This window comes from Nesoenas mayeri (genome assembly GCF_963082525.1).
Source record: "Nesoenas mayeri genome assembly, chromosome: 9".
In the NCBI taxonomy this organism is placed as follows: Eukaryota; Metazoa; Chordata; class Aves; order Columbiformes; family Columbidae; genus Nesoenas; species Nesoenas mayeri.
Genome location: NC_137557.1, coordinates 24,428,693 through 24,455,786, shown reverse-complemented (window position 1 = coordinate 24,455,786; position 27,094 = coordinate 24,428,693). Strand labels below are relative to the sequence as shown.

At 41.4% G+C, this 27,094-nt stretch overlaps 1 protein-coding gene across 1 annotated transcript; it reads left to right on the top strand.

Moving 5' to 3' along the window:
• The first annotated feature begins 1,195 nt into the window (after window positions 1-1,195).
• WDFY1 (WD repeat and FYVE domain containing 1) lies at window positions 1,196-27,094 on the top strand. The gene is made up of 12 exons (XM_080349873.1): window positions 1,196-1,427; window positions 9,217-9,284; window positions 9,628-9,701; window positions 10,894-10,948; window positions 12,303-12,453; window positions 14,209-14,321; window positions 16,945-17,071; window positions 18,674-18,779; window positions 21,098-21,199; window positions 22,154-22,284; window positions 23,368-23,476; window positions 24,200-27,094. The coding sequence occupies exons 1-12, from the start codon at window positions 1,291-1,293 to the stop codon at window positions 24,257-24,259; spliced, it is 1,233 nt and encodes a 410-aa protein (XP_080205999.1). The 5' UTR covers window positions 1,196-1,290; the 3' UTR covers window positions 24,260-27,094.

Below are 27,094 nucleotides of genomic sequence, written 5' to 3'. Positions count from 1 at the left end.
ATTCTTCCTGAGTCTGTTTCCTTTGCTGTCTAGTGAACAGCTGGGAAACACAGTGCAGCAGATAGAATTTCCCTCCTGGGGCAGGTTGGGACCCATAATTGCTGTTTGCTGCCCTCCTCCAAGAGCCTGGGGAAGCCTCATTCCGCCTGCCTGGCTGCAGGTGTGTGACACGGTCTGTGACGGTTTATGAACAGCTGCAGTCTGCACCGCTGTGCTCCAGGTAGTTTGTCCTTACCTCATCTTGCAGCTCATATCTTTGGGCACAGTTCTGTCTGGGGTGATCTGAGCAGAAATAGCTTCACGTAGTTCACAGTTAGGATTTTCAGGTAAGCTCAGTGTGTATGTTGGTGATATCCAGACACATGTTTATATGTTTGCTTGACCTGGTATTAGAAACTACAGCTCACAGAGAAGGGTCCTGACCAGCTCCAGTAACCTCTCTGCCAGCCCCTGGCTAGTCCTGACAAGCAGGAGCTCTGGTTTAAGTTTGAATTCAAAGGTGGGAGCACAGCAGCTAACCAAAAAAATAGCAGTGAGGGGAGGAATTCTGCTGCCAATTAACCAACTATGTGGAAAATATTCCCATGCAGTGGACACAAAGACAATAACCAGCAAAATCCAGCTGCTTAAGAACTTAAAGGATAAAGGCTTACAGCTGCTTCTAGTTTAGAAAACATAAAGAAACTAACTAATATATTTCCTGTGACTACACATCCTTCCTCAGTCCATATCCCCCCATTAATTACTCCACAGGGAATATCCTTTTCTTTGCTGTCTTATCGTGGCCCCAGGCCAGCCGGGCATGGGCAGTGCACAGTGGGCTCCTCGGGGCTGTAGGGTGATGGCAGTGACTGTATTTTACAGCAGCACTTTTCCTGAGCTGAGCTCCGTGCTGTGTGTACAGGACAGCACAGCCAGCCCCACAGCCCAAGCCACAGAAACACGTGCTTGAACCCAAGGCCACCTGGTCTTCCCTGGGAAGCCACATCCCTCCTGGAGATGACACTTCTGCACACCGGGCTGGCTGCCAGAGACCCCATCAACAGCCCCGGGGAAAATTTGGATTGCCCGCTCTTCCACGAAATACGACCTACCGGCTCTTCTATTCTAGAGAATACGCCTGGCGCTGGCCCGCATACGTCAGAGATGACGTCAGCGTGCGGCTGGGAGTGCGCCGCTACACAGGGCACCTCGGCCCGGCGGGCGGCGCCGCTACACGCAGCGTTACGGCGGCCGCCGGGCTGTCCCCGCGCCGTCAGCTGACGGGCGCCGGGCCGGTCCCGCGGCAACATGGCAGCCGAGATCCACTCGCGGCCGCAGAGCAGCCGGCCCGTCCTCCTCAGCAAGGTCGAGGGGCACCAGGACGTGGTGAGCGCCGCGCTCCTCATCCCCAAGGAGGACGGGGTCATCACGGCCAGCGAGGACAGGTGAGCGAAGGCCACCGGCCGCGGCCCGGCCCGCCCAGGCGCCTCACGGGGCGGTGAGGCCCCTCCGGACCCGCTCCCCGGCGGGGCTCAGCGAGGGGCTGGCGGGAGCAGGAGCAGGCGGCCCGGGCGGCCCCTGGGCGGGCGGAGGGTGCGCTCCCTCCCCTCGGCGGTCTGCTCTCCTGGCGAGGGCGATGAGCCCCCGGTCCGGAGCCCCCGGAGCGCAGCGGCGCGGTCCGGCCGGTCCCCGCGGAAGGTGGCGGGAGCGGGCTGGGCCGGGAGCGGAGCGCGGGGTGGGGCGGGGGGCAATAAGGGTTTAGGCTGTGAGATTGCCGGACGCGCGGGGCCGCGGCTCTGCCTGCGGCCGTGAGGAAACAACTACAGCTGAAGTTCGCTGGAGGGAAACAACGCGAACCGGGGGCTGTCTCGGCGACAGCGGCTCGGCCCGGCCGGCTGAGCGGACAGCGGCCCCGCCATCGGAAAGCGCCGCTGTGCTGTGTGTGCCTGCAGGCCCTGCGGACGAGATGGAAACGTGCTGCTCGTGTGTGTGCGTACAAGGGCTCTGCAGCGGTGATGGGCAGAACCGAAAGAGGGAGAACGCGTTTTCCTCTGCCTGCCGCTGTGCTGGCTAAATCGCTTGTAGGCACCTTACAGCTTCCCCCCCGACCTGCTGCAGCCAAAACAAGCCCGTTCTGATGGCTCAAACCTGCTTCATTCTGGCTGAAACGGTTCAAGGGGTGAGGATCTGAGGTGGTGATGGGCTGCTGAGGACAATGGCTTCTGCTTGGAAGGGAAAATGTCTTCAGAGACTCATCCTGATCCTTGGCACTGGCTCACGTAGCATGTGAAACATCTGTCACAGAAGTTGATGTCATTAAGCAGTTACTCAGAGCAAATGAAAGTGGAAATGAGGAAGCAGGTAGTACATAGGTGTATTGACTAGGAGAGAGGTGAGGGGTCTGCAGTGTGTTGGTGAGAGCTGGAAGTTCCCCCATGCCATGTGTAAAGTGACTTTTAAATGTGAAGAGGAGTAGGAGATGCTTCTTAAGAGGTCCTGTCCAGAAACGGCAGCAGTGTTTGAAAAGAGCATGTGAAAGTATGAGAGTGCATTATTTGAGGGGTAGCTTGGTGGAGGGATAATTTTACTCTTGTAATATAAAACTTTTAAAACTTAATCTGGATTAATTTTTGCATGAATCCTAGTTTGAAAAGCCTGACCATATGACACATAGTAGGGTATGAGTGCTGGAAGTCAGAAGAGCCGTAGTGTTAGCTGAACCAGTAAACTTTGGGGTTTTTTTGCATTTATTATTAGGTCAAAAGGAGCAAACAAACCAGCTAGCAAAAGCACATGCTAACTTTATAAGCTTACTGTTGGCCAAGGCATTCAGGATTTGTAGGAGAGAGGGAACAAATCAAGTGCAAAGGATGTAAACTTATCCTGATTTAAGTGAAGGTTACCAGATATTGTTAGGTTTTAATCAGCTGGCATTAAAGCAACAGAATTTGTACAGGGTGCGTCATGGAGCTCTTATGCAGATCAGGTAGAAACACTGCCGAATTTTTCAGACTTCTCAGTGACCTGGCAACATAAATCCGATCTTAAAAATGAGAAGCTATGCCTGCACTTATTGAAGCTGATTATCAGCACCTCTAAGAAATCAGAAAGTGCTAGTCTATCTTCAGTGCCTGTGGAGAGGTTCTAAGTGATAAGAATGTATTTTTCATTGGTATGCTAAGAATTGTTTTCCAGTGCCAGTTGAACTCTTTAGAAAACAGGCAGTAGAAGTAGTGGAATTTGTAGTAGTAGTTCTTTAAAGTGGCTAATTGGATTCTGCCCTCCCACACACTCTTTTTTCCTGAAGATTAGTACACTTAATTCTTAGATGAGCTTTCAGTTGTCAGGGCTGGAGGAAAAACTCATCACTACATTCTAAAAGCCTGAAGTACACACACTATAAGTTTGGGGTACCTGAAGCCAAAGATTCCTTCTATTGTTTAAAGGTTATTCGAAAATATGTTTCTGCACTTGGATTCAGGCTCCTATTCCTCAAAAATATTTTTGCAGCCATCAGATTGAGTGCCTGTTGTAATGGGCCATCAAAGTAGTGCTCTTAAGCACATTAAAATTAGTATTGGGCTTATACTGTCAACTTCTAGCATGTGAAGATATCTTTGTCATCTTTCTCAAGCTTCCAGAATGCTGGAGGTTGGGGTGCTGGAAGCATTCAGCACAGCATTAACAGGATCAGAGGACAAATGGCATGTGTGCTTCTCAAACTGTACAATTAGATATTGACATATTAAATGCTTTCATGCTCTTAGACTGTAGGACATCATACTGTGCAATGTGTGCCCTGAAAGGTGACTGTTTAAGGGAAATCGAGTTTTGTGACTCCACAGAACAGTGGCTGCCTCTTCAGAACTTGATTTTACAGCTTAGTAGGACTTCTTATAGCTTAAAATGAAATTTCATGCCTGGTAAAGAGGTAGATGGCTCCCTTCACTGAAGTAATGTCTATGTAAAAGCAGCAGGATTTAAATCTTGACCCTTCGAAGCAGTAGTACCTACAGCTCCTTGTTGAACCACAGCAGTATTTGTACCTAGCTGGCTGCAGGTGGTGACACTTGGATATGTTAGGTGTGTTTTCTAGCTTTGATTGGTCTCTTTGGTCTCTTCCCTTCCTGTGGAAGTGACTTTTTGTAGTACATGTTGGATGACAAGTTGTGAATGGGTATGAGCAGCTTCCTTTTTACTCCACTCTTACGTGCAGTTCTTCTGGTGCCTTAGTACTGTGCAGGCTGAAGTGGAATGCCCCCACCTTTCGGGTGCCAGTGTGGGCTGAATCTTAACATGTTTGTGTTTGGTTTATTTTGATGTGCTTCTTGAAGGAGAGAAGAGGAAATAGCAGTTTTCAAGAGTTAAACCTGAGCAGAATTTCATGGGACAGGCTTGCAGAGGCTTCCCTGTAGCAGGCAATACCAACCTTTAAATGTAAAGTTCTGACACTGAAGGTCAGCAGTCTGACCTGTGTTGATAGACTGTGTTGATAAGGGCCAAGGATGCAGATGCATCTTTATCTGGGCAAGTTTTCATGTCAGATACTGACCTGTGCAAGGGGAGCAGAGGTGTTACCCACCTTTGATGTGTGTACATTTCTAAGAGAAGCTTTGGGCCCCTGGCAGTTTAATTAGATCTTTAAACTTTCAGAAACAGTTGCACTGTATTATCTCTAATCTGGGATAATTCCTACATCAGATCAAAGCCTACTCACTCACATATCTGTCACCTAGAGTTTAACATGTTACCAAACTTCTTGCTCTCCTGTTTGTTCACTAAAAATGGAGTGTAGGTGTTAATACTGCATAACTGATCATGCTGCCAGCAGCAAGCCAAGTACAGAGTTCAAGAAGCAGAAGAGCTGCTGTGTGCCTTTTGAGTGGTGTACCAAAAGAGTAGAGCCGAAGTATTTTTGATTAGATCTTAATACAGCTGAGGCTGCAAAGTATTTCGTAATAACCCGAGGAATGTGTGTACAAATTGAGTGAGGAAAACATTGGTGCACAAACATTCTCCAGGAATGTTGTGGATTATCCTCTACTTACAGGAGTTGTAGGTCTTTCTATTTTAAATGATATTTCCTAGAATGAGAAGTAATGGTTCCAGGTTTTTTTGAGGGTACAAAAGATGCCATAGTAGATCTGTGAATACCAATACAAGTCTTTGAAGCCAAAAAGGGAAGCAAGAATATCTGCTGGAGTTAAATAGGAAAATTTCCGAGTCTAATTTTTTGGCAGGATACTTGCCATCTGTGACACTTTCTCAGAATTGAACCTAGAAAGGATGATTAACTCTGTGTCCCTACGGGCATCTTGCCTGACCATGACTCCCACACAATGTCTGGAATTGTTGCAGTGTGTCCCTCAGCCTGGGCAGGCAGCTCGGGTACCAACTGTGAGTTGGATCCGCCTGCTCCAGGCTGGCTCCTGTTTTCTGGCAGCTGAGATAGTCCAGTGTGGGCTGCGCAGGTCTGTGATACCGTCACATCTCTGTCCTTGTTCTCAGCAGACAGATAACTAAGGCAAGATGAGTGTTTCCCAGCTGAAGCTGGGGATGCTGAGGAATTGTAAAGCTAGTGTACAAGAGCCTAGATGCAAAATGGTGGTATTATACTTATCACAGGCTGACAAGGTCTCTAAAGTCACTAGCACATCTGAATGCTGGTGTTCTGTGACCATCAGCAGCTGCTGTTGCATTGAAACTGCTGCTTAAATTGCAGTATTATTTTTTGCAGTTATGGAACTTAAATATTGGTCAAAACTCATGTTTTAGTGACAGAAATTTGATAAAAAGCATCAGCTGCAAGCTGTGTTCTTGAGCTTGCGTTGCACTGTGCTTAAACCAGATTCCTAATTCCATGTTTTGGGAACGTGGTCAATAGCAGTATAAATACCTCCGGTTTATTTTGACTACCAGAAAAATGCAGTCTGTTCTTGCTACAAAAGCAATTGTTAGTGGTTAATTTCAGATGGGAAGGTAATTGTGAGTGGTTTGAAGGTGTTAGGAAGATGCAGTGCTTGCACCAGGGCTAGTGTAGCTGTGCAGTACTTGAAGTAGTGCTTGTGTTGTAACAATTTTGGGTTTGCCTGCTAATCTTCTATCACTTCTTTCTCTCTGACATATATGCACTTGGCTCTTAGGGGTCATCTTATGTGTCAGGAGCACAAATATTGTTGGAACGCTGAAGGATTTTCTCCCCTCTCAAGCCCCAGTTTTTTTTTTCCAGCACTGTTGGATGCTAACCCAGTCTGTAAAAGAAACAGCAATTGAGGATAAGGAAAACCTCAGAAATAGGTAGGGCTACAGTCAGTATTGCTTAAAGATGGCTTTTGTGTGTTTCTTTATATTATGTAAAGAAACCCAACCAAACAAAAAAGCCCTTTGATTTACTCTGTAAATGTACATGCTCTCCAGCTGAAAGCAACTTCTGGTTCAATAATCAATGTTAGGGAAGTTCAGAGGTCTTTTTTAGTCTTACTTCTCCCTGACACTTTCAGATATCTGAGTCTACTGTAATTTGGAAAGTGTGTATCTGTGTCTATCTGTATCTATAGCTTCTTAATGACTTTCAACATTTTTACATCCTTTCCTGATACTGATGTCGAACAAACCTGACCTTCTTGGCCCTTATTAGGTAATACTTGAAGAAAGGCGAGTGGCAGCTGGCTATTCTCGGGACCTGAGCACAGGCCTCTTCATTAAAGACCAAGTTTTGAGAAGAGCGCTAAAGACTCCAGGGCTGGTGTGGTTGTTCTCATAACGAAACAGTTTCATAGACTATGGAAGTGGCATCACTGGACAATGTCCCTATTCCTTTAAGCTAGAACTGATAATTTTACAAATTGATTTGTCCTAACAAAAGGAGATGCACCACAACAGCAGGTGTGTAGGAGAGAGAATCAAGGAGAAGTGGAATTTTGGCACGGGTTATTTGCAGACTACTGTGAAACAGTCTGTTCAAATTTTGCTCAATCAGAACTTTGTATAAAGCTGTCTTACACCTTATCTTTGCAAGCATGAGGCTAGCAAAGTCTTAAACCAAAATAAGAAGCTTTTGGAAGTTAATTTTACTATCTCTTTCAGGTATTTGCTTAGACTTTCCACTTTAGTGGGGGACTGTGTTGTTGGTGATCAGTGCACAAATTGTATTTCCAGGATGCTGTTTGCTTAGAAAAAGCAAATCCTTGCATCCTTTATATTAATTCCTGGTTTAGTATCACCAACCATAACACTGAGAGGAAACCAAGTCTACTTTGGGAAAATCAGCAATGCATGGCCACAATCACTATGATAACTAATAGTCTTTTTATATAAAAAAAAAATTACATGTTTTTGGCTAGAAGTGAAAGTTGAATGAATAAGGGTGGAAGCTACTATCTGAGATGTTCAGAGTGGTTTGAGTATGATGTTGCTGCTTTTAAAAGCAGATTTAAAAACCATTAAAATGCACAGGTGCTAGCTCACACTACCACTGGCATTTGTGTGGTAAGAATGACTTGGAAGCATTGTTTCTTTTGCTTTCTCATGTTACTAAGAAATAGCAACTGCTCTTCTGAAGCCTTTACTTTCTGATCATGAGGCAGGGTGTGGGTTATTGTAAAGGGGAAGTGACAGCTTTTAAGATACAGTCTTGATGTTTAATGGACCGGAGTAATATGCATTTGCCACTGAACTGGTGGAAAATTGACTTGATTCAAAGCTGAAAATCGTTGTTTTGAGGCAGTGTGTACTCAGCTGTATTGATTTAAAGGTTTAGAAAAGGAAAGTAGTACATTAAGGGTGGGTATTGTCTGCTTTATTTTTAAGTGGTCTTTTAAAGAAAAGCCCTTAAATGGATTACAAAATGAGAATACTACCAGAAAAATTCTAGTTCTGATGCAAGATATCAGTCTTCTCCTGTGCTCTTTTTATTAAATTCTTAGTAGCAGTCCTATATCATGTTTAGCAAACCTTTCCCTTAGTTTTTTTTCTAAAAAATTTAAAATACCAGGTCTTTTTTTAGCTAAAAGTAAATAGAACAACTCATCTTAATGAAGTTTCTTGACAGTGTTTCCAGGTAAACATATTTACAGATTGTTTAGCTTTCTATTTAGGAATAAGGAAGTTGGATTTAAACAGTAACAAGGAGGCAAACAATTATTTGGAGAGGAAATTTCAAGAAGGCTTAAAATAACCTTAACGGTGTTGTCTACATGTATGCTCTTAACTTCTTGACGTAGATTCCTGTGAAATGTGCCTATTGTGGAAATATTTTTAAATGACAATAACTTTCCACTTCCTTGCTGTTTCTCTTATATCCCTTCTGCCAGTCATGAGAGTGATATAATGCTAAATGTTTTTGCTTTCCCCCCTGATTCTGGAAGGTTACAAACTAAAATCAATTTTATAAAGAGCCTTAATATGCTATCCAAGTCATCTTGTCAACTACTTTCAATTCCCACTTGACTGGCTAATCAGTCCTCTTTATATTTAGACCAGAGGAGCAGTGGCAGTAACATTGCTTGTTCTTTTTGTTTCTACATGAGGGAGCAGAGGCGTGGCTTAGGGGAAATAATACTGAACTGGATATAATGTCCACTATGGGTCCATACATCAGTATTTGGAGATGGAGATGTCAGTAATGTGCTGATCTGGAGAATGAGGTGCTTCTGCTACTAATATTCAGTACGTGGCTTGCTGAAGGTTGAGTTGCACAGAGAAGCTGTAAAAGTTCAGACTTCCATAATGGAATGATTTGTGATTCTGTGTGTATATATATATATATATATACATATATATATTTTTTTTTATTATTTTTTTTTTATTATTTTTTTTTTTAATGTAGTAAACACTTAACTGCCTATAAAACAAGCTGTGGCTTGCTCTGCCAAAGCTGGAAGGTTCCTGCAACTTGAATTTGACTTAAATCAGCTGAAGCCAAGGAGAAGGAATTAAAGGGGTCCAATATGTACCAATATCTGAGGTCAGCTGAAATAGTAGTTCCATTTCATACTTACTGAAACTCCATCTATAAAGAGTTTTGTAGAACCCAAGGGTGGCTATTCTTAGTACTGTTATTCTTGTTATGTTAGCGTACTATTATTTCCATTATGTTTTTCCTCTAATTATTATGTTTGAGTAGCAGAAACGCTAAGAGGCTTGGAGCTGCTATACAAGTAATGAACTGATTCAGATGCAAGGGATGATGCACTTACTTAAAACTGTCTTCTTCCTGCTCTTCCCATGATGCAGAACAATACGAGTATGGCTGAAGAGAGACAGTGGACAATATTGGCCCAGCATCTATCACACCATGTCATGTAAGTACAGTGCTGGGGATGGTAAGTGATGGCCAAGCATAGCCAGGATTTTGTACCAGTGCTGTGCGTGGGAATCCCTCTCTCCTATTTCCCCATGTGCTGGATTCACTTGATCTTGAATTCAGGAACTTTTCGGCAACTCTAGCTCAGACTTCAATTTGAAACTAGCTGCCTGTTGGGTGAGATCTAAGGCAGTATTCTGTCAGAACCAGATCCTTCACTAGGTGAATCACTGTGTGGATCTGCAGTGGAATGTGTCTCAAATGCTGGCAAATAACTCATTATGTGTATCCTAACACCTCTGTTTCAATAACTGTAATGTACTTGCCTTTTTTTTTGACAGCACCATGTTCAGCCATGGCTTATCATCATGACAGCAGACGAATATTTGTAGGCCAGGATAACGGGGCTATCATGGTATGTTGCTGTGACTTTTCTTCCGAATGCAAATTAGAATTGGTTAGATTGTCTGTGAGCACCAGGCGTTGCTTGCAGCTGACAATTTGTTTTCTTTCCCTCTTTGGAATGCAGCTACTACTAAATGGCTGAACTTCTTGGCAGTTCACCTGAGATGTACATGGGAGGGCTGCAAATAAACAAGGCTTCTTCTGGCTAGATGTGAGCCAGCTAGCCTCAAGAAGTCACTGAGCCATTAGTGTAGCAGTGGGCCCAAACAATTATACTTCATCAAGGAATTATTTTGAGGAGTACATTAAGCTGGGCAGAGCGCCATGACAGGGTGCTAACAGGGGTTGTGAACTGCAGCTAGCGTGCATCTGGCCAGGGACATGGATCTGCCTGTGTCACCATGCACCTGTCTCTGGATTTTCTTGCTGCAAATCTTTTTATGATGTAGAAATTTCAACACTAGCTCTAAAATTCCAAGAGGCAGAATTGGTTTTGTTTCCTTCTGAGAAGTCTTCCTTCTGTCTTTCTGTACTTGTGCTGTAATGCTCTCCCTCTCCTGGAGAGCAGATACATATGGCAGAACAGAAAGTGAGTCTGTATTCTTTCCCACTTTTCTTGGCAAAAGAGGGAGTCTTGTGACTCTCAGATGCTTTAATGGTTTCCTTTCTCTATGAAAATAAGGTCAAAATAACTGTTCTTTAAAGAACCAGCGTACTGCATGAGCATCATAAAGTGATTTTATTGATAACTACTGTGAATGGCCTACTCAGAACTGCATAGAGTATTGATTCTAGTGATAACTAGTTTAATTTGTAAGCTGAGACACTTAAAATTTCAGTAAGCCTAATGGATCAAATAGAGAACACTTACTTAAAGCTGTCCGTTATGAAGTCCCAGATAGTTAAATCCTAAATACTGCAAGATACTATTTTGTTTGCTCTTGCTGGGGACAAATGAGATCTTATCTCTTCCTATAATCTTCCTTCAGCAAATTTGGTTCTGAAAGGATGCTCCCTGTTGAAAATGTAGTTCACTAATAACCTTAATTTGTAGTCGGTGTGTTATACCCCAGCCTGAGAAACTGCTGGTTTTTAGTGACATATATTGCTGCTATGCAAATTTTGGCTTGTGAGGTTACTGCTCTTTTTTGGGTATTAGTATTGCTGTGGTATCTTTTCTAATGGTTCCACTTTCCTTTTAGGAGTTTCATATTTCAGAGGACTTTAATAAGATGAACTTTGTGAAGACCTATCCAGGTAAACTGTTAACCAGTGTCTACGCTAACATTTATGTGAAGGGGAGGCATCTGAAATATTTGCAAAACTGGATACTGTCACAGATCACTCAAGTCCAAATATGCTTTAAATCTGACTGACTTTCTAGCTGTTATTTAGTTGGAGATAACAGCCATAAGATAAATGTTCAGTTATTGAGTAATCCTCAGTCAGCTGACTCTGGGTTGCAGTCATTATCACTAAGTTCAGTACGTCATTAGCCTGCCAGTGTAATGAGTCAGAACTAGTGAGTTCAGATTTTGCTCTTCCAGTAATTATACTACATTAACATTAGGGTAAGAGCTTTCTAAAGGTGCACTGGGGTATTTGCAATTTCCATCCGTACTTACTGTAATCACTGAGCTTGGTTACTTCTAGCTGAAGACAGTCCTTGCTTTCTCTGTCATCTTAGGAGGGCAACAGGGATGAAAAAGACCTTATTTTTTTGGTACATAGGGAATAGAGATTGTTCTCATGTTTATGGAAATGCAAATTTCAGCATTTTCCTGCACATCTTCAAAGGAAATACAAAACTCGATTGCTGGTTAAAATTGGAATATTAACGTGAAAGACCCGAAGGAGATTCTTAAAGACTGCGGATTATATAGTGAGACAAAGTGCAGCTTGTGGTATGACTCCCTGCCTGACACTGATAGCAGCAATGTTCTTGCTTCGGAGAAAAAGACCTTGTTCTTAAAGCAACAAAACCTCCTTTATCCTAAGAAAGATGACTTGACAAGTCTGTCAAGGGAATTACTTGCATCTTGGGAGTCAGGGAGGTTTCTTTTTAATGTTCATGTAATATCATGCTTAATGGCAGTGTTCTAAACAAAGCTGGGTGGGATTTGGTTGCTGTCACAGGTAGCAGTTTGAATGCTTTGGACTAGATACACTTTCAGGTGCTTGAAAGCATGAATCTGGGCATAGCTCCCCTGTGATCAGGAAAAGAGGCACTTAAAGCAAGCAATTAAGGTTTTTAGATGTGTTACGTTCTCCCCAGAAGTCCTGGCCTAACGAGAGGGAGCTGAGAGTTTGCTTGTTTTTTAACCAGAGCATCCTGGGTATCTGGGCTGAACACAGCTTCTCTCTGTGGGAGAAAGGCTTAAATTAACTGGCTGGCATGCTTGGTTCACTTAAGCCATTCAAAAGGCAAATACCACACAGAACAATGCTAACCTTTTAATTCAGCCTAGAGGCAAGTATAATAATGATGGTAGAAACATCTCCATGGGACATTGCTTAGATATCATGTTCAACCTGTGTCTCGCTGAATTAGGACATAAGAATGCATTGCTTTGATTTTTAGGAGAAAGTAAGAATCTTTTCCTTCCCACAGCTCATCAGAATCGAGTGTCTGCTATTACTTTCTGCCTGACATCAGAGTGGGTTATCAGCACCGGCCACGACAAGTGTATCAGCTGGATGTGCACCAGGAGTGGGACTATGCTGGGGAGACATTACTTCACCTCCTGGGCTTCATGTCTACAGTATCCTTTGAAAACTGAGCGCTACCCTGAAACTGGAAGAATACTTGGTTCTTTTAGCTCAATTTATTCCCTCTTCTTCCTGGAAAAAGCTAGAACAAGATTACTTTCAAGTCTGAAAACCCTTATTCTGATTAGATGTTTAATACCTTTATTTCTGTTAGCTGTTGTTAGATGGTAGAAGGGGATGTTGTGACCTTGACTTACAGACATCGCAGTGTCTACTGGTTCCTAATTTTGATATCTTTGTCTGTAGCGTCTTGTGGAAGTGACTAGTAACTGTATCTACAGCCTGACCTGCATGCTTCCTAGGCAAGTCACTTTGTTCAACAGATGCCAGTGTGCATTTTAATTCTTCCAGAGCACAAAGCGTTAGGAAAACCCTTTGGACTGCTTTAATTTTTCTGTCATTGCTCATATGAATATTTTCTATCTTCAAGCTACAAGGTATATTGAAACTTTATTCATTGCTGGTAGCAATTTGTTTCTGTGCAGCTGCTTTCCTGCAAATTAGTTTTAACAGCAGCATTTGTAGCTTAAGAACTCCAGTTGTCTGTTCAGCTGTAAGTACTTCAGGGCATTCTTTATCCTACATAAAAGACTTACAAACTCAGTAGTCTAAAGTGTAGTTCATATATCAAAAAATTGAAGATGAGTTAAATACTTTAAATTCTAAAAACATTTTTTAGCACTTGTTAATGGTGACAGTTTAGATGTGGCCTGACAGTAAGTGAAAGTACTGGTATGAGAATTAGTGGCAGTAATGTGGAAGTGGCATGATTCAAAAGCTGAAAGAGGTCAACTACATCTCTTGGGAAAAAAACAATAAAGACTTCTAGAATTGCTATATACCTGTGTAGTGCTAAGAAACTAAGAGGAATGCCAACTGCTTGGTTGCCAGCAGCATGGCTGTTCTTTGAGGTCTCCCACCTCTACAGACCCTGCCTTACTGACTGAAGAGCCGACAGGTTTGTATTGTACTGTTTCTCTTTTTGCTGTCCTTGTTTTAGAGTTCAGGGACTTTGTGTCCTGTGAAAGATTTCACATACAGCTCGCCTCAGCTGAATGCAGCACAGAACTGGGTTAATACTGGGCTCTGTGTGTGTGTGTGTGTGTGTGTGTTAGGAAACTAGCTCACAATACAGTCTGGCGCTTCTAAGCCTCACTATTTGAATTCAGTGGGTTCTATAGCTAATGCTATTGCAAATAATTGGACAGTTTATTAAGAAAATGGAGAAAAAAAGTATGACCTTTTCTATTAAGTTAAAATTAAGTTTCTTTGTTAGAAAACTAGGAGTTAATAGGAGCAGGTAGTAGGTAAGACTGAATGCCACCCAGTGTCCAGTGAGGTGCTCCTGATGGTAGCTCTGTACTGCAACAAGTAGCCTGAGGAGTTCTGGCATCTCTTGTAGAAGATCATGAGTGTGTTCTGTAAATGTCTGCTAGAAACGGTCTAGCTACACTTAGCTTACCTTAAACTACAGCATGAATTATCTCATGGCTTCTCCAGTGGTTTTCTAAAACATTTCTCACTTATTTTCCATATTGTCTTACCTGCACATGTAGGCAAAGGCGAAGAGAAGAGAGGAGTGAAAAGGGTTTACTGTTGTGGTCTCCAACTCCTTTAGAAGTAGTTATGTAAATATTTATCTGACATATTGAGATGTTCTTTTCCAATTTGTTCAGACTCTGTAGCTGACAGCTAGGCTTTCTGTTTCAGTCCCGTAAAATACTCTTAAGACCTTGACTGGTATTCAGATACGATTATGAAACTCAGCATGCATTTGTTGGTGATTATTCTGGGCAGATCACTCTCCTGAAGCTTGAGCAGAATACGTGCTCAGTTATCACAACACTCAAAGGGCATGAAGGTAAAATAACTCCTTCCTCTTAATTCTACTTGACCTACTTACAGTACCTCTTTGTAAACTGGGATATGTTCAGTTGGATATTTACCTCTTAAGGATAGATATTGGATAAAAAACTAGTGCAGAGTAGTAGTTATCAAACTGTTCAAAGCCGTACATACAACGATCTCTTAAAGAACAGACATGTTCTTGATGAGGGGAAATCTTAGCCTTATAAATACTGACAGGTATTTGTATTATAGGTGAAAAATAAAGGTAAACAAATGCATTCAATTAAACACAGGTTATCCACTAGATGGCCACCTTTAAAAGCTTTAGTGTCCTTAACATTGAAAAGAAGGGATGAGAATTTATTACTTTTTCTTTTTGGTGACCTTGTAGTACTATAATGATACCTAAAGCAGCTTTAGCAACTCCCAATCTAGATTCTAAAAAGCCACTTAATTCTTCCCAATACAGACTTTGTTCTGATGAGTCTTCATGAGGCTCTAGTTCAGTTTCCTATGTTTAGCTGAAACTAAGCTATATGCAAGAGATTTAGAGAGCCTTTTAGAATCAAAACTGTGTAGTCAAAGACAAATTTCTCATCCTGTGTGGTATAGCTGAAGTCCTTAGATGAAGAACCAAATAGTCTGTAACATGATATGGAGCTACTGTTTGCTGTAATGAGTAAGGCAAGAATGCAAATCACCCAAGAATATGTAATTTAATAATGTGCTGAGAAAAAGAGACAAGACTTAGTGCCTCTTCCATGTGGTACTGGCAACTTTCAAATCAGCTGAATAGTTTGGGTAGGGATGAATTACTGGCTCATAAGTCTCTGACCCGCTGGAAAAGGCTGCCTTGTTTAGTACTACAGAGTAGACTTTGTTGAAGCTGGGTAGACTCCTGATTTGCAGCTGACTGTAAAATGATAAAGCTGGCTTTGAATGAAGGAGGCAAGCTGAAAGTTTTCAAGTGATAAATGCCTCTTCTGCTTTCAAGCAGCATTTCAGATTGTTTCAGTTAAGAGCAAAATAATTCTTCTGGCCCTACAGACTCCTTTACCTCTGTGTGCTTTGGCACTGGTCTGTGCTAAAATGCAACTCCTTGATAGCTGCTTTCAGACTAACAATAGCATCTATGTCTCGACATGACACTACTAATTGTGTATATATTGAGTTGCGCTGGGCTTCCAAGCACCAACTTCAGCAGTCCTGTCTGTTTAGCAGACAACTTTGGCTTATATATAAATTCCCTAAGGGGATTGTGGTACTCAAAACAAGAGTTGATCCAGTATAGAGTTTGGTTAAATTTGAGGGGTAGAAATGGGTTTTTCTTCAATTGGTGTAATAGTAGCTCCTTCATTTTTTTCCTTCTCTGCCTTTTTTTTTAAACAAACAAAAAACCCCCACCACAACACAGATTATGTGTAACCTTTTTTCCTCCACAGTGTTTGTGTAATATTCCCAAGGCCTGGTAACTCTAAACTTAAATGGCATTAAGCTCTTCTTTGAGTGCAGCTGTGTTTGCCAGACTTCAAAATCTGACTCCATCTTGTTTCCTTTCCAGTTCTTGCCTAACTGTGACTTCAGAAGCAAGCAGGGTTTGCTTTGCAGTGCAAAGGGTTTTAGAACTTGTCCTTCAACAGTCAGCTTCCAGAATTCTCCGTATTTAACAGCCTACTCTGTGTAATGCTGAGATAATACTCAAACTGCCTTTTATGGTGAGGATGGTCACTGTTCTCATGGAGACAACAATTCTCAAATGGGTCAGTCTGAAAATGGTATAGCCCTAAAGGAGGCAAGAAAAAAATCTCTTCCTCCAGAGAGCTGAAAAGGACTGATTTTGGCTGTCATTGCCATTCATCTTGCTTTCAGACTAACAGGGTTTTTGATTACCACTGAGCAATGGGAGGATGCTTTAAAGGGAAGGATGTCTGTGAGGGAATAAAATATTCCTGCAACTTCAAAACTATAGGCAGCATGAGTGACAAAATTACTTCTTTAGTCTCCTGTCCACATTACCTGCATGTGGGTTTAGTATTAGATTGCTACTGTCAGATGACTCCTTTCTTTCTATGTCTCACTAATGAGGTGCACAGCCAGGTCGGACCTTCTGAAATTTAGTTTTGTAATTTAATACATAGTGGCCAGATTTGCTAACTACAGTAAAACCGACAGGTTCTTATTCCAGCTATTTTGAGGTTGTAAATGGTTATGTAAGAGAATTGGTTTACCTGTGAACGCTGTGTGCTGCCCTGCAACCACTCACCAAGCGCTTCATTGTAGATGCCAGTCTCTGCTTGGCAAGTTTTAGTACTTTTCATCTTCAAAGATCCCATAGCAGCCTGCCAGCTCTTAACAACTACCTAAATACAAGGGGCAGATAGCTTGTAATTTAAACTTTCTGGCTTATTCTTTGTATCTAATTTTCTTACTAGGGATATTTTGTCCTGTTTTCAAATGTTCTTTGCCTCTCCAGCAGGACTGTATTTTGCTGTTGCATGCTGTCCTTTGCCTTAAGGCTTTCAATGTCTCTTATTGTAGTAAAGGAGTACCTCAGCTTTCACTTTAATAGCCCAGAAGAGCATCATTGTGTTGGGGAGTGACTCCCTTAGATCTAATTGCATAATGTTCTTTCCTAGGAAGTATTACTTCCCTGTGGTGGGATCCTGTTCAACGACTGCTCTTCTCCGGTGCCTCTGATCACAGCATAATCATGTGGGATATTGGTGGAAGGAAGGGGCGAACTCTGCTGCTCCAGGGACATCAGTATGTAATGGTGTATTGTTTTTCCTACGTGTTCTATAATGACAACAGAGTCCCAGGAAGACTAAAGAGCTTGGCAAGATATTTGAATCTTTGCGAATAGTGGAGAAAATAACTTTTGGCAGAACTCTGAAGGCTTTGAGGAGCAAGAAGGATAATCAGTACTAGGAAGGCGTTACTGATAAACCTTTTTTCTTTTTTTTATCCATGGTTTAGAAGTAGCAAACATGAGCAGTGAGAATATAACATAAAAGTAGGTTATAGAAAGAGGTGGATAAGCATCCTAAATCATCTTGCTTGGACTTTATGTAAAAGTTGCATGCTTCTGTGTTGTAAATACTTCACAATGTTGCCTGTGAGGGTGGGGCTAGAAAATCAATGCATAAGAATGTTCATGTGCCCATGTAGAATAAGCTTCAATATGTTCCTGTTCTCTGTCTCCTTCTATCAGTGTGGTGATAAACTGGCTGAATTACAGGGATGGGTCTCTAGACTTCAGAAAAGCATGTCACATCTCCGCTGTTCTGTGGATTAGATAGGTGGTTGTCTGTATTTAATCAGTTCTTTATAGAAACACAACACTAGCTGCCATTTTTAAATCTAGGGCCTTAATTCAGTCTGACAGGCAGTTTGCCACTGAATATATATTCTACTTAGAAAGGCAGTGGTAGTAGAGATCTTGTTTATGCTTAAAGATGTATTTGTATAGTGTATTTTCCTTTTGTCTTAATTCCTTAGATGCCTCCATCCACTTTTGATCAACACTGATAACCTTAGCCCTAGAACTCTTGTTAAATCTGGAGGATTTAGTTCTATGGCTGAAGAACTAAAATAGAGTACTGGTTACAAAAAAGTAACTGAAGTCAGTGAGTGGAGGACTTTGTACCGCTGTTACTGCTGCATCATGTGTCCTGCTGAAGGCTTATAACACTGTTAATTTCTCTTCAAACATCACACTTAGCATTAAACTTCATACTGAATGGGACAATAAGTTCTTCTGAGAAGCAGAATGGCTTTTAAAATGGAACGTAGATGTTGCAAAGCAGTCTAATACTATTGAGATCCTTTGTTTAGTTTCTTAGGACAGACTTATTTTGCCATGACTCTTTATTTAGGATTAATCTGTCTTATTAGTGAGTGCCTGCTTTGCTTTGCAGCTACAGACTTACTGTGATTTGTAGTGAGAATGGAAGCTCCATCTGCTTCCTAGCTGTATCTTGAAACAAATATTTATTTTTTCAGTTGTCTCTATTTGGATAACTGTCTCTCCTTGCCAACACAGAAGAGTATTTGCATGCCCACTCTGAGCCAGTTGACACTCAGCTCACTGTCAGTATTTACCGCCAGCAAATGTTAACATGGAACTGTATCTCTGGTATTCTGGTCAAGCCTGTAAGAATGCTAGGCAACATCCTGACAATAGGGCAGTGCTTAGGTGACAGCATCTGTTCACTCATCTTCATAGCTCTACTTAGAAGACTTAGCAAAGTGTTTGGAAGTCAGTTTTGGCTTTCTAGGCAGCTTTACAAGGATAAATTGGGCTTTGCTGGGAAACTAAGCTTTGTTTAAATACTTATGGGTAAATAGTGTCTATTTTGTTTGCAGTGACAAGGTGCAGGCTATCTGTTACATCCAGCTGACACGGCAGCTGGTATCTTGTTCAGCTGATGGGGGAATTGCTGTTTGGAACATGGATATCAGCCGAGAAGAGGTAAGATCATGTCCTAGGTCAAAGATTTCTTTTTCTTCACTTTTCAGGGGCTGATGTGGCTTTGCTTAGTCAGTTCTGCAGCCTGTTTTCTTCATATTGCCTGAAACTTTAAGGATGAATGATATTATTAAAACCTGCTCTGTTCTAATGGCTGTCCATGCTGCATTGTACCAGGTGGATTCCCAGGGCAGGAGAAATGCAGGACAGGCTTGGGTCTGCTTAGAGTCTTATTGCAGTGAGACAACGTGTTCACTGGAATGGCTACAGCCCTTGCTGCTGGAACACTCTAAAGCAGACAAGCCTTTGCAGTATAGAAAGCAATGGACTGTGCTTCACCAGTCTGGAAATAAGTTCTCAACTCATGTCAAAGTAGCTTAAGAAGTGAGATGCTGTTTTTGAGATGCAGTTCAGAATGTAGAGATTAAGTCCCCAGACAACTTTTTTTTAAAGACCTTAGTATACACGAACCGAGCCTGCTGTGCACATTCTTTCTGCATCAGCTCATATCCCTCGTAAGAGCTGAAAAGATATATATTACTACTATCTTTATTTAAGCCATAATTGAAGGATTTAGTGTTGGTTGCACTATGAAGTAGAATATAAGGCTCAGCCTTCCTTGCCCTGTTGCTTGTCCCTAAATCAAGTATTGTGATTTAGAGCTGTTTTCTGTTATGTTAAGCTGTCACCGTAGACACACTGAATGCTGTCTGTGATGTTCCTAACGTTTTCAGCGTGATGATGTATCTTCAAACATTTTGTGATATTATGAAGCTTTATAGTTGCAAGGAATTTACTTATAACGCAATTGGTAAAACAAGATGTGGCTGTTTTGCTTCTGGATCTGCATGCAGTAATTAAGGGATCTCCTGAGTAATAGACAATTTTAGTACAATTAAAATAACGTGGTTAGAGCGGCCATGATGTCTCGGAACTTATTGGAAGAACATAATCCAGTGCAGTCCAAAACCAAAGAAAATAAATGTTCGAAGAATTATGAACATGCCGTCTCTGAAACATTAGCTAGTGAGTCATGTTATAGAGTACCTTCAAATATGCAATAGTGCATGTAAGACTAAAAGATGGACTTTTTTGATTAAAAGGAGTGGTAACTCCACTGACAGTCATGCTATTGATCTTGGGCATTTCCAACTGTATGTTGGTAGTAGTGTTGACAGGTTTTCACCTGTTATTTAATGCCTGAAATTAAGATGAAGAGAACAGGAAGATACCATGTTTTTCTGCTAGAGGGAACCAGAGAGTGGATTGCCTTCTCAAAAATGCCATTAAGTGAAAAATGCTATTGTAAGTAACTGAAAGAAGTAACTTGTGATGGAGAGGCCAATAATTTCCTCTACTCTCCTCCCCACCCCTCACGCTGGACTTCTTACTCCCCTTTACAATATTTTCCACTAGCATGAGAGAAGGAGGGGGATGCAATCAAGGTTGCAGGAACTAGACGTCTGGTATTAAAAACTTTTCCTGGAGAGGTGGTGCAACTGACAATACTATTGCTTTATTTCTATCAACAATTGATGTAAGTGAACTGAGAAGAAATGCTGCTTTGTTCCAGCCTTCCTTCTGTTGGGTTTCAGGGAGACTCCCACATCACATGTGTAAAGAATATAGACTATGCATGTTCTAATTCAAGTCTGTGTACTAGAAATATTGTGCCTGTCTTTGCCCTTTGTAAGGATGCTCAGTTGAAATATCTGAGAGTGTTGAAATATGTGAAAGCTCTAACTATTTTCATTTGGCCTCGTCCCTTTCTGGCAGGAAAAATACGTGAGTGGGAGAAGGGATGCTTAGTGAAGATGTGGGCAGGATGGAAAATGCAGATGAGTTCTTAATTATTTCAAACTGCAATCCTAGGGAAGCAGAAAAGATATTACTTCAGAGTTTACTTCTGGACTCTGCCTCTTAAAGGGAATGACTGCCTCGTAGCTTCTACAACTGGGTTTACACTGGCTCTTAAAAATCACGTAGGCAACCAGAGCAGCAGTCTTGGAATGCCTGCAGCAAGTTTAATAATTTAAATGTTTGAATTAGTTTTCTTATTAAGGCAGTAACATAACATACTGCTGTGGGTTTAAAGAGTAGAGGTGCTATATAGGTAACAAATAACTGTAGCCTTGGGTTTGGAGTTTTTTTGTTCTAAATTTCCTCTTCACTATACTGTAGGCAATTGTTGTTTTAATGTCCAGAGCTGACACAGGGCATCTTTCCAAGTAAAACTTTGCTTTGGTTCTTCAAACAAACTTACTTGGCTGTTGCATGAGGAAAAATAATTCTGATTGCTTGCATCTCTTGCTTTTTTGTAGGCTCCTCAATGGCTAGAAAGTGATTCCTGTCAGAAGTGTGAACAACCTTTCTTCTGGAATATAAAGCAGATGTGGGACACAAAAACATTAGGGTTGAGACAGGTGAGATCATTTGTTTGAGTGTTTAGCTGTGCTTCAGCACTTAAGCAAAATGCAAATAGAAAACCACTAAAGCTGTTAGATCTTTTAAACTGCTGGTATTTTTGCTGCTTTGAAGTGAGGGTTCATTGGGAGGTCACAATTTCTAGGCAGTGCTAAGAAATTTCCAAATTCTATGGAAACAGTTATATCAAACAGGGCAAAGCAAGCTGTGCTGGGAGTGCTCTGTTGGATTTATCTGAATATTTATATACACTAGAGCTAATCCTAAAGTGTTGTGTGAAGTGGCATATAATATGCCAAAACTGAGAAAATTGCAGTCTAACATGGTGTAATGATGACCCTGCTCTTACTGGGCTGCGATATGAAAGCTTTTCATATAGCTTTCTTTTTGGAGGGACTGGACAGGCACCAAGACACCCCTCTACAGGGGGTTTCAAAAAGATGGACCCAATTTGAAATCATTTTATCTCTGCGACCAGAAACTGTCCATGAATGAAACTCTTACAGTCCATACAGCAGGTGGAGGAAACATAGAACGTTTTAAAAAGGTTACTAAAACTTGGTAACTCATTAAACCATTTGTAAATTTTTATGTAACATGTTGGGTCCATCTTTTTGAAACAGCCTGTATTTCTGGCTTTCTTAGACTGTTATTTCCTTGGTTGCTTTTTGAAGCCTATTTTTCCCCTATTCTCCCAGAAGGAGCTTGCAAAAGGAGAAGAGAATGCACAGGAAGAGTATGGAGGTAAACCCATGAATGGCCAAGACGACTGTTCAGAACTCCAGAGTCCTTGGTCTTTGCTTGAAGTAACAGAGGGTTTCCTAACAGGTTGCTTCCTAGCAGGCTACAAAACAGAAGTGTTCTTGTTTTTCGGTGAATGCTGGAGAAGGTAGTCAATTGGCACAATATAGTGATGTGCTTTGTTTGTTTGTTTTTCTTCTTCCTTCATGAAGCATCATTGCAGAAAATGTGGGCAAGCAGTGTGTGGCAAGTGCAGCACCAAACGGTCAAGTTACCCAATCATGGGATTTGAGTTCCAGGTCCGTGTCTGTGATTCCTGTTTTGAGTCAATCAAGGATGAAGAGTGAGTATTAAAGAGGAATAAATTAAAGTAATACTGCTGAGGTGCAGAAACACTTGTGCTTGCTCCGCATCCACACACAATGCCACACAAACATGCCAAGCTGACTCTCTCCTAATTTGCCTTGGGCACTCGAAGCACTACAGTGGCAGAGACTCCTCAGCTGGCTCTGCAGGCCGATTTGGATCGGATGTGGTATTACAACTTTTTTGTCCGCTTTTTCTTCTTTTCCATTAGCCCAGTTCTAGAGTTGAAACATTTGTCTCAAGATTTCTGTTCAGATAAAAGGATGTTGATCGCACCTAAAATTACTAAACAGGTGCCTGACAATGCATCACAGCTACCAGGATGTGTATGCATTAGTTCATGTACAATTACTGAAAACCGTTTGTACAGGAATGTTCTTCACAGTCCTATGCAAGCAACTTCGGTTAAACATAATTTACTGTCTCATTAAACACTTCTTAGCAAGGAAGGAACCCGAGTTTTATCTTATGAACAGCATTTTACTGTTCACTGTCTTATCATCTCCTTGGACACATGGAACACTAAAGGACCAAAGTAATCAGATGCCAATTTTAGGGGTGTTTGAGACTTTTTATTGTGGTGTTGTTTGTTGGGTTTTGGTTTGTGTTTGGTGGGGTTTTTTTGTTTGTTTGTATTTGGTTTTGGTTTGGTTTCTTTTGGTTGGCGGAGTTTTGTTTGTTTGCCTTTTTTGAAGAAGGGAGGTGCTGTACCATAGCTGACTCACTAGAGCCAGCAGGAAAAAATGTAGCCGAGCTTGACTTTATAACCAAGAGTGGAATTATTTACTAATGTAGTGTCCCACTTCTGCTCTAGTATTACTAGAAGTCAGGCTGCAGAAGGCCAGGAAATGTCACATGCACCTATATAACTACACAAGCAATGCCATAGCATGACTTGCTAATTTAATTCTGTCCCCTTTAATATGGCACTGCAGTTCTCAGGACTGATTTATTAGTACTTGAGCAAGTTAATTTTCTTGTAAGTTTATTTTGCACTGCTATAATGATGCTATCAAGCTTCATCTGATGGCTGGCTTTCATTTGAATTGTTCTCTTGCAGCCGTACTTCCTTGGCAACCTTTCATGAAGGAAAACACAACATTTCGCACATGTCCATGGACATCTCCAGAGGGCTAATGGTGACCTGTGGGAGCGACCGGATTGTGAAGGTATTAATGTACCTCTTTCCTGCATTTATTAGAGATATTTAATAGTGAACTAATGTTTGTATATACTTTTTTCTTTCTGACAACTGTTGCTACAAAGCTGACTGTGGGCAGCAAGAATTGTGTATCTTGCAGACTGTTGTTCCTGCAGCTGAATGAGGAAATAGTCTGTGACTCCACCGTGTGGAGTCTGTAGCTGTCAGAACTGATTACTCTTGGTGTCCTCTGGACAAACAAAGCAAGCATCAGTAGTAGGAGAAACTGGCAATGACTTTAAGGACACAAACACGATGAAATGTGCAGGCTTCCTTTACTCTGAGCTCCCTGGCTTCTTGGGGCATGCCACTAAAAGCCAAGGTTATGTCAGTGACATGGAAACCAGGCTGCTGTAGAATCTTGCTGAGCTTAGGCCGTACATCCTCCATGCACGTCAAGACTGAGGCTGTTCCAGTCTGTCCCTGGTTTTCTGTAAGCATATTTATAACAACTGCGTAGCACTTTTAAAAACAGACCTACAGAGAACTTCAGGAAGACTCTTGAGCCATAATTTGGCTTTTGGCTTGTAAAGCTGGTATAAGTCTTCATGATATTTTTCTCAAGTACAGCTTAAACAGGATTTATGACTTTGTGCCCAGGAAGGTCTTTGTTTGCTTCTGTGCCTCTTATAAAAATAACTCTTAGTTCTTATAATAATGCTATGTAATTCTCTACAATATTTTCTTCCAGATCTGGGACATGACGCCAGTAGTTGGCTGCAGCCTTGCAACTGGCTTCTCTTCACGCTGATCCCATACCTGACAGGTTTATGCACCTTATGTACAGCAATATGCACCGAATGAATGGAATCCTTCGTAAGAATATTACTGCAAACACAGTTGCTTGATTCTTCTCCTGCTGCTGTTCCAGGATGGACAGTTGCCTATGTAGAGCACGGCTTTTCTGTTGGGCTCACCAGGAATCTCCTTGGTGCAGAAGTGCTGTTTTGCAGCCTCTCGGACTAATGTAAAAAGGCTTACCTGCAATATGACACCTTGATGAAAGGACCTGTTGTTTCTCAGTTTACATATGTAGTGTTAACAATATGCTATCTCTGCTGATATATCTTGTACAGATACCTTGTAGCTAAAACATTATTAGAGTAAAATGAGTGTAGTAAATTCACAATTTGTGCAAATAGTAAAATAACTTATTTTCTCTTCCAAAAAGCAGTTCTGTAGAAATACTTTTGAGCAGTCACTGTCTAAACTGCCTCCAAAAGGTATGTTGGTTATTCCTATGGAAGGAGGAGATACTTCAAAGTGACAGGTAGCTTCTTTCAGATGAGATAGTAAAAGAACCTTTGATCACACAAGATTTCCTTTATTGGCTTTCTTGTAGTGTTTGTCTTCAAGTTCACTTATGGGTTAAATCATTTTTGTGGAGCAGCTGTTCTGTTTAGTTAGCTGGTGAGTCTTCGAACAATTGTAGGCTCTTTAAGTAGTGTTTTAGCATAGCTAGTAAACCTCTGTAGTTCTTACGAAAATGTGCAGCCCAGCTAATCTACTTCAAAGACAGGCTGTAGCTATTAGCCATATACTTTGACAACTCTATAATATTGTTAGAATGGCCTTGTTAAATGTAATGGCTAAGAAAAAATGGCCAGCTAAATTTTGGAGACTTTTTCCTGTGGAAAGGCTAATGTTTCTGTAATGGTAGGGAACCTGTCTCTTCTAAAATGCAGCATAAATTCAAATACTGCTTTGGTGTTGCTTAAAACAGATAAATACCAGGCAATAATTACCGAGGTACAGAACAGCTGCTTTTTTGCCTGCACCTGGGTCTGTTAATCCTGAGATACCTGTATTGATCCTTTCCTGTTTCAGAGCTGAGAAGTATGAAGAAGAGCTGAGAGGTTTCTATGACTGTGCAGTTGGCACGTACAGGAAATAACATAACTAGTGAGATATTGTCAATAAATTGGTCTGTCAGTTGTGTGAATTTCCTACATTTGAACATTGCAAGGAGAACTTGTTTTGAAACTCCGAAAGCTAAGGTAATATGTTACAGAGTTTAAGCTTGGAGCTCTTTAGATTTTTCTGAAAACAGAGGCATATGTATGAGGACAAAAAAATGTGGGTAGGTCTGCTGGCCCAGAGTAGGTGATGTTGCACAACTATCAGAGGTAATAGGTTCTTTTTGGCAGAGGACTTTAGGGTTAGACTGTCTTTATTTACAGCAACAATCAAATGGTGCTATGAGAGTTAGTGAATTCAAGTCCTAGGTGTGTAACTTGACACTAATAATCTGCATTGGACCATGCCGTAGGCTGAAATAGATGAAGATCGTGGTATCGTTAATACACTTGCATTTTAAGCCAAAAAGCTGATAGTCTCCAAAGGGCATTAGAATCCAGAATATGTTAGTTACTGTTATTTTGGATCTGGCTTTTGCTATGTTTCCATGGGCCTTCTCTGGAAGTTGGCTTATTGGGCCACTGAAGAATAAACAAATCTCTCATGTGGGAATCTCAAAATTTGTGTTGTCTTCAGTTTGGGATTTAGCACTTGTCACACTGATTTGATTCATCCCTAGCTACATGCTGTATAGCTTACATTTTTTTTGTGAAGGCTTATTTCTGAGCTGTTGAGAGAAAATCAGCTCATACTGGGGAAGAAGAGTTGCAGCTTTTTGCTGTTAAATCCTTCACCCTTGTAAATTAGGAAGGAACCTGAGCGGTTGAAGGGACGACTGAGCCCTGGTAATGCTCTGCATTCACATTCAGGCTTCCTACCTGTCTCTGGAGGAGAATGGAAGCCTTCTTCCTCGCAGCATGTAAGGCAGAACATGAGTTACATTGGTAGAACTTGCAAGATCCTACTGTGCTGTGGTAAGGAGGATCTAGGGTCACAAGGTAAGCCCAGTGATTGATGTAGGTGTGGGATGAATAGCATATTTTTCAAAGCAGACTTTCTTAAACTTACACCAATGATACTGAGGTGTAACTCCTCTGCAGCTAGCACTCCCGAGCTTCAACCTTTTTAGTTCTGAGTAGTTGACATGCCCCTGCTCAGCATGCAGCTCCCCTGTCCCTGTGAATACTTCCTCTGCTTCTTGACAGCCACTTACCTTACGTTATGGTTTTGCAACTAGATGATAATATATCCTCTACTACATATCGTTAAACCTATAGGAATCTATTTTCTATAATCAATATACCTAAAGATAGCATCAGTTCAGATATAACCAGACAATTATGGCTGCTAAGTCATTAGTCATTTAAGTATACTCTTGGTGTTGAATGAGTAATGCTTACAAACCACTAAAGAGAGAGTGATTTTGTTTATAAACAACTATTTTGAAGGCACATACTCTCTCATGAAACTGAACATACTTTATCAGCTCAAGTGTGCAAATACTGAGAAGGCTTGATTTGAAGCATTACTAATCTCACTTGTATAACCTCCTTCGTTGGGGCAGGGAAGGGGAGCAGAGGGTACTAATATGTGCTAATTCTTTTTCTAGTTGTATTTCTGTACCCTGCATAGTTAAGAGATGCTGGATAAATCTGGCCCTTGCTCCTTCTTGTCTGTTTTTTAAACTTTGATTACATGTACAATAAAATATTTCTTGATATTCACTTGA

Excerpts from the sequence above, each read along its gene's own strand:
- WDFY1 (XM_080349873.1), top strand. The coding sequence starts at position 1,291 with ATGGCAGCCGAGATCCACTCGCGGCCGCAGAGCAGCCGGCCCGTCCTC. Across the intron at positions 1,428-9,216 it reads ATCACGGCCAGCGAGGACAG|AACAATACGAGTATGGCTGA; the intron begins GTGAGCGAAGGC and ends CCCATGATGCAG. Across the intron at positions 18,780-21,097 it reads TGGATATCAGCCGAGAAGAG|GCTCCTCAATGGCTAGAAAG; the intron begins GTAAGATCATGT and ends GCTTTTTTGTAG.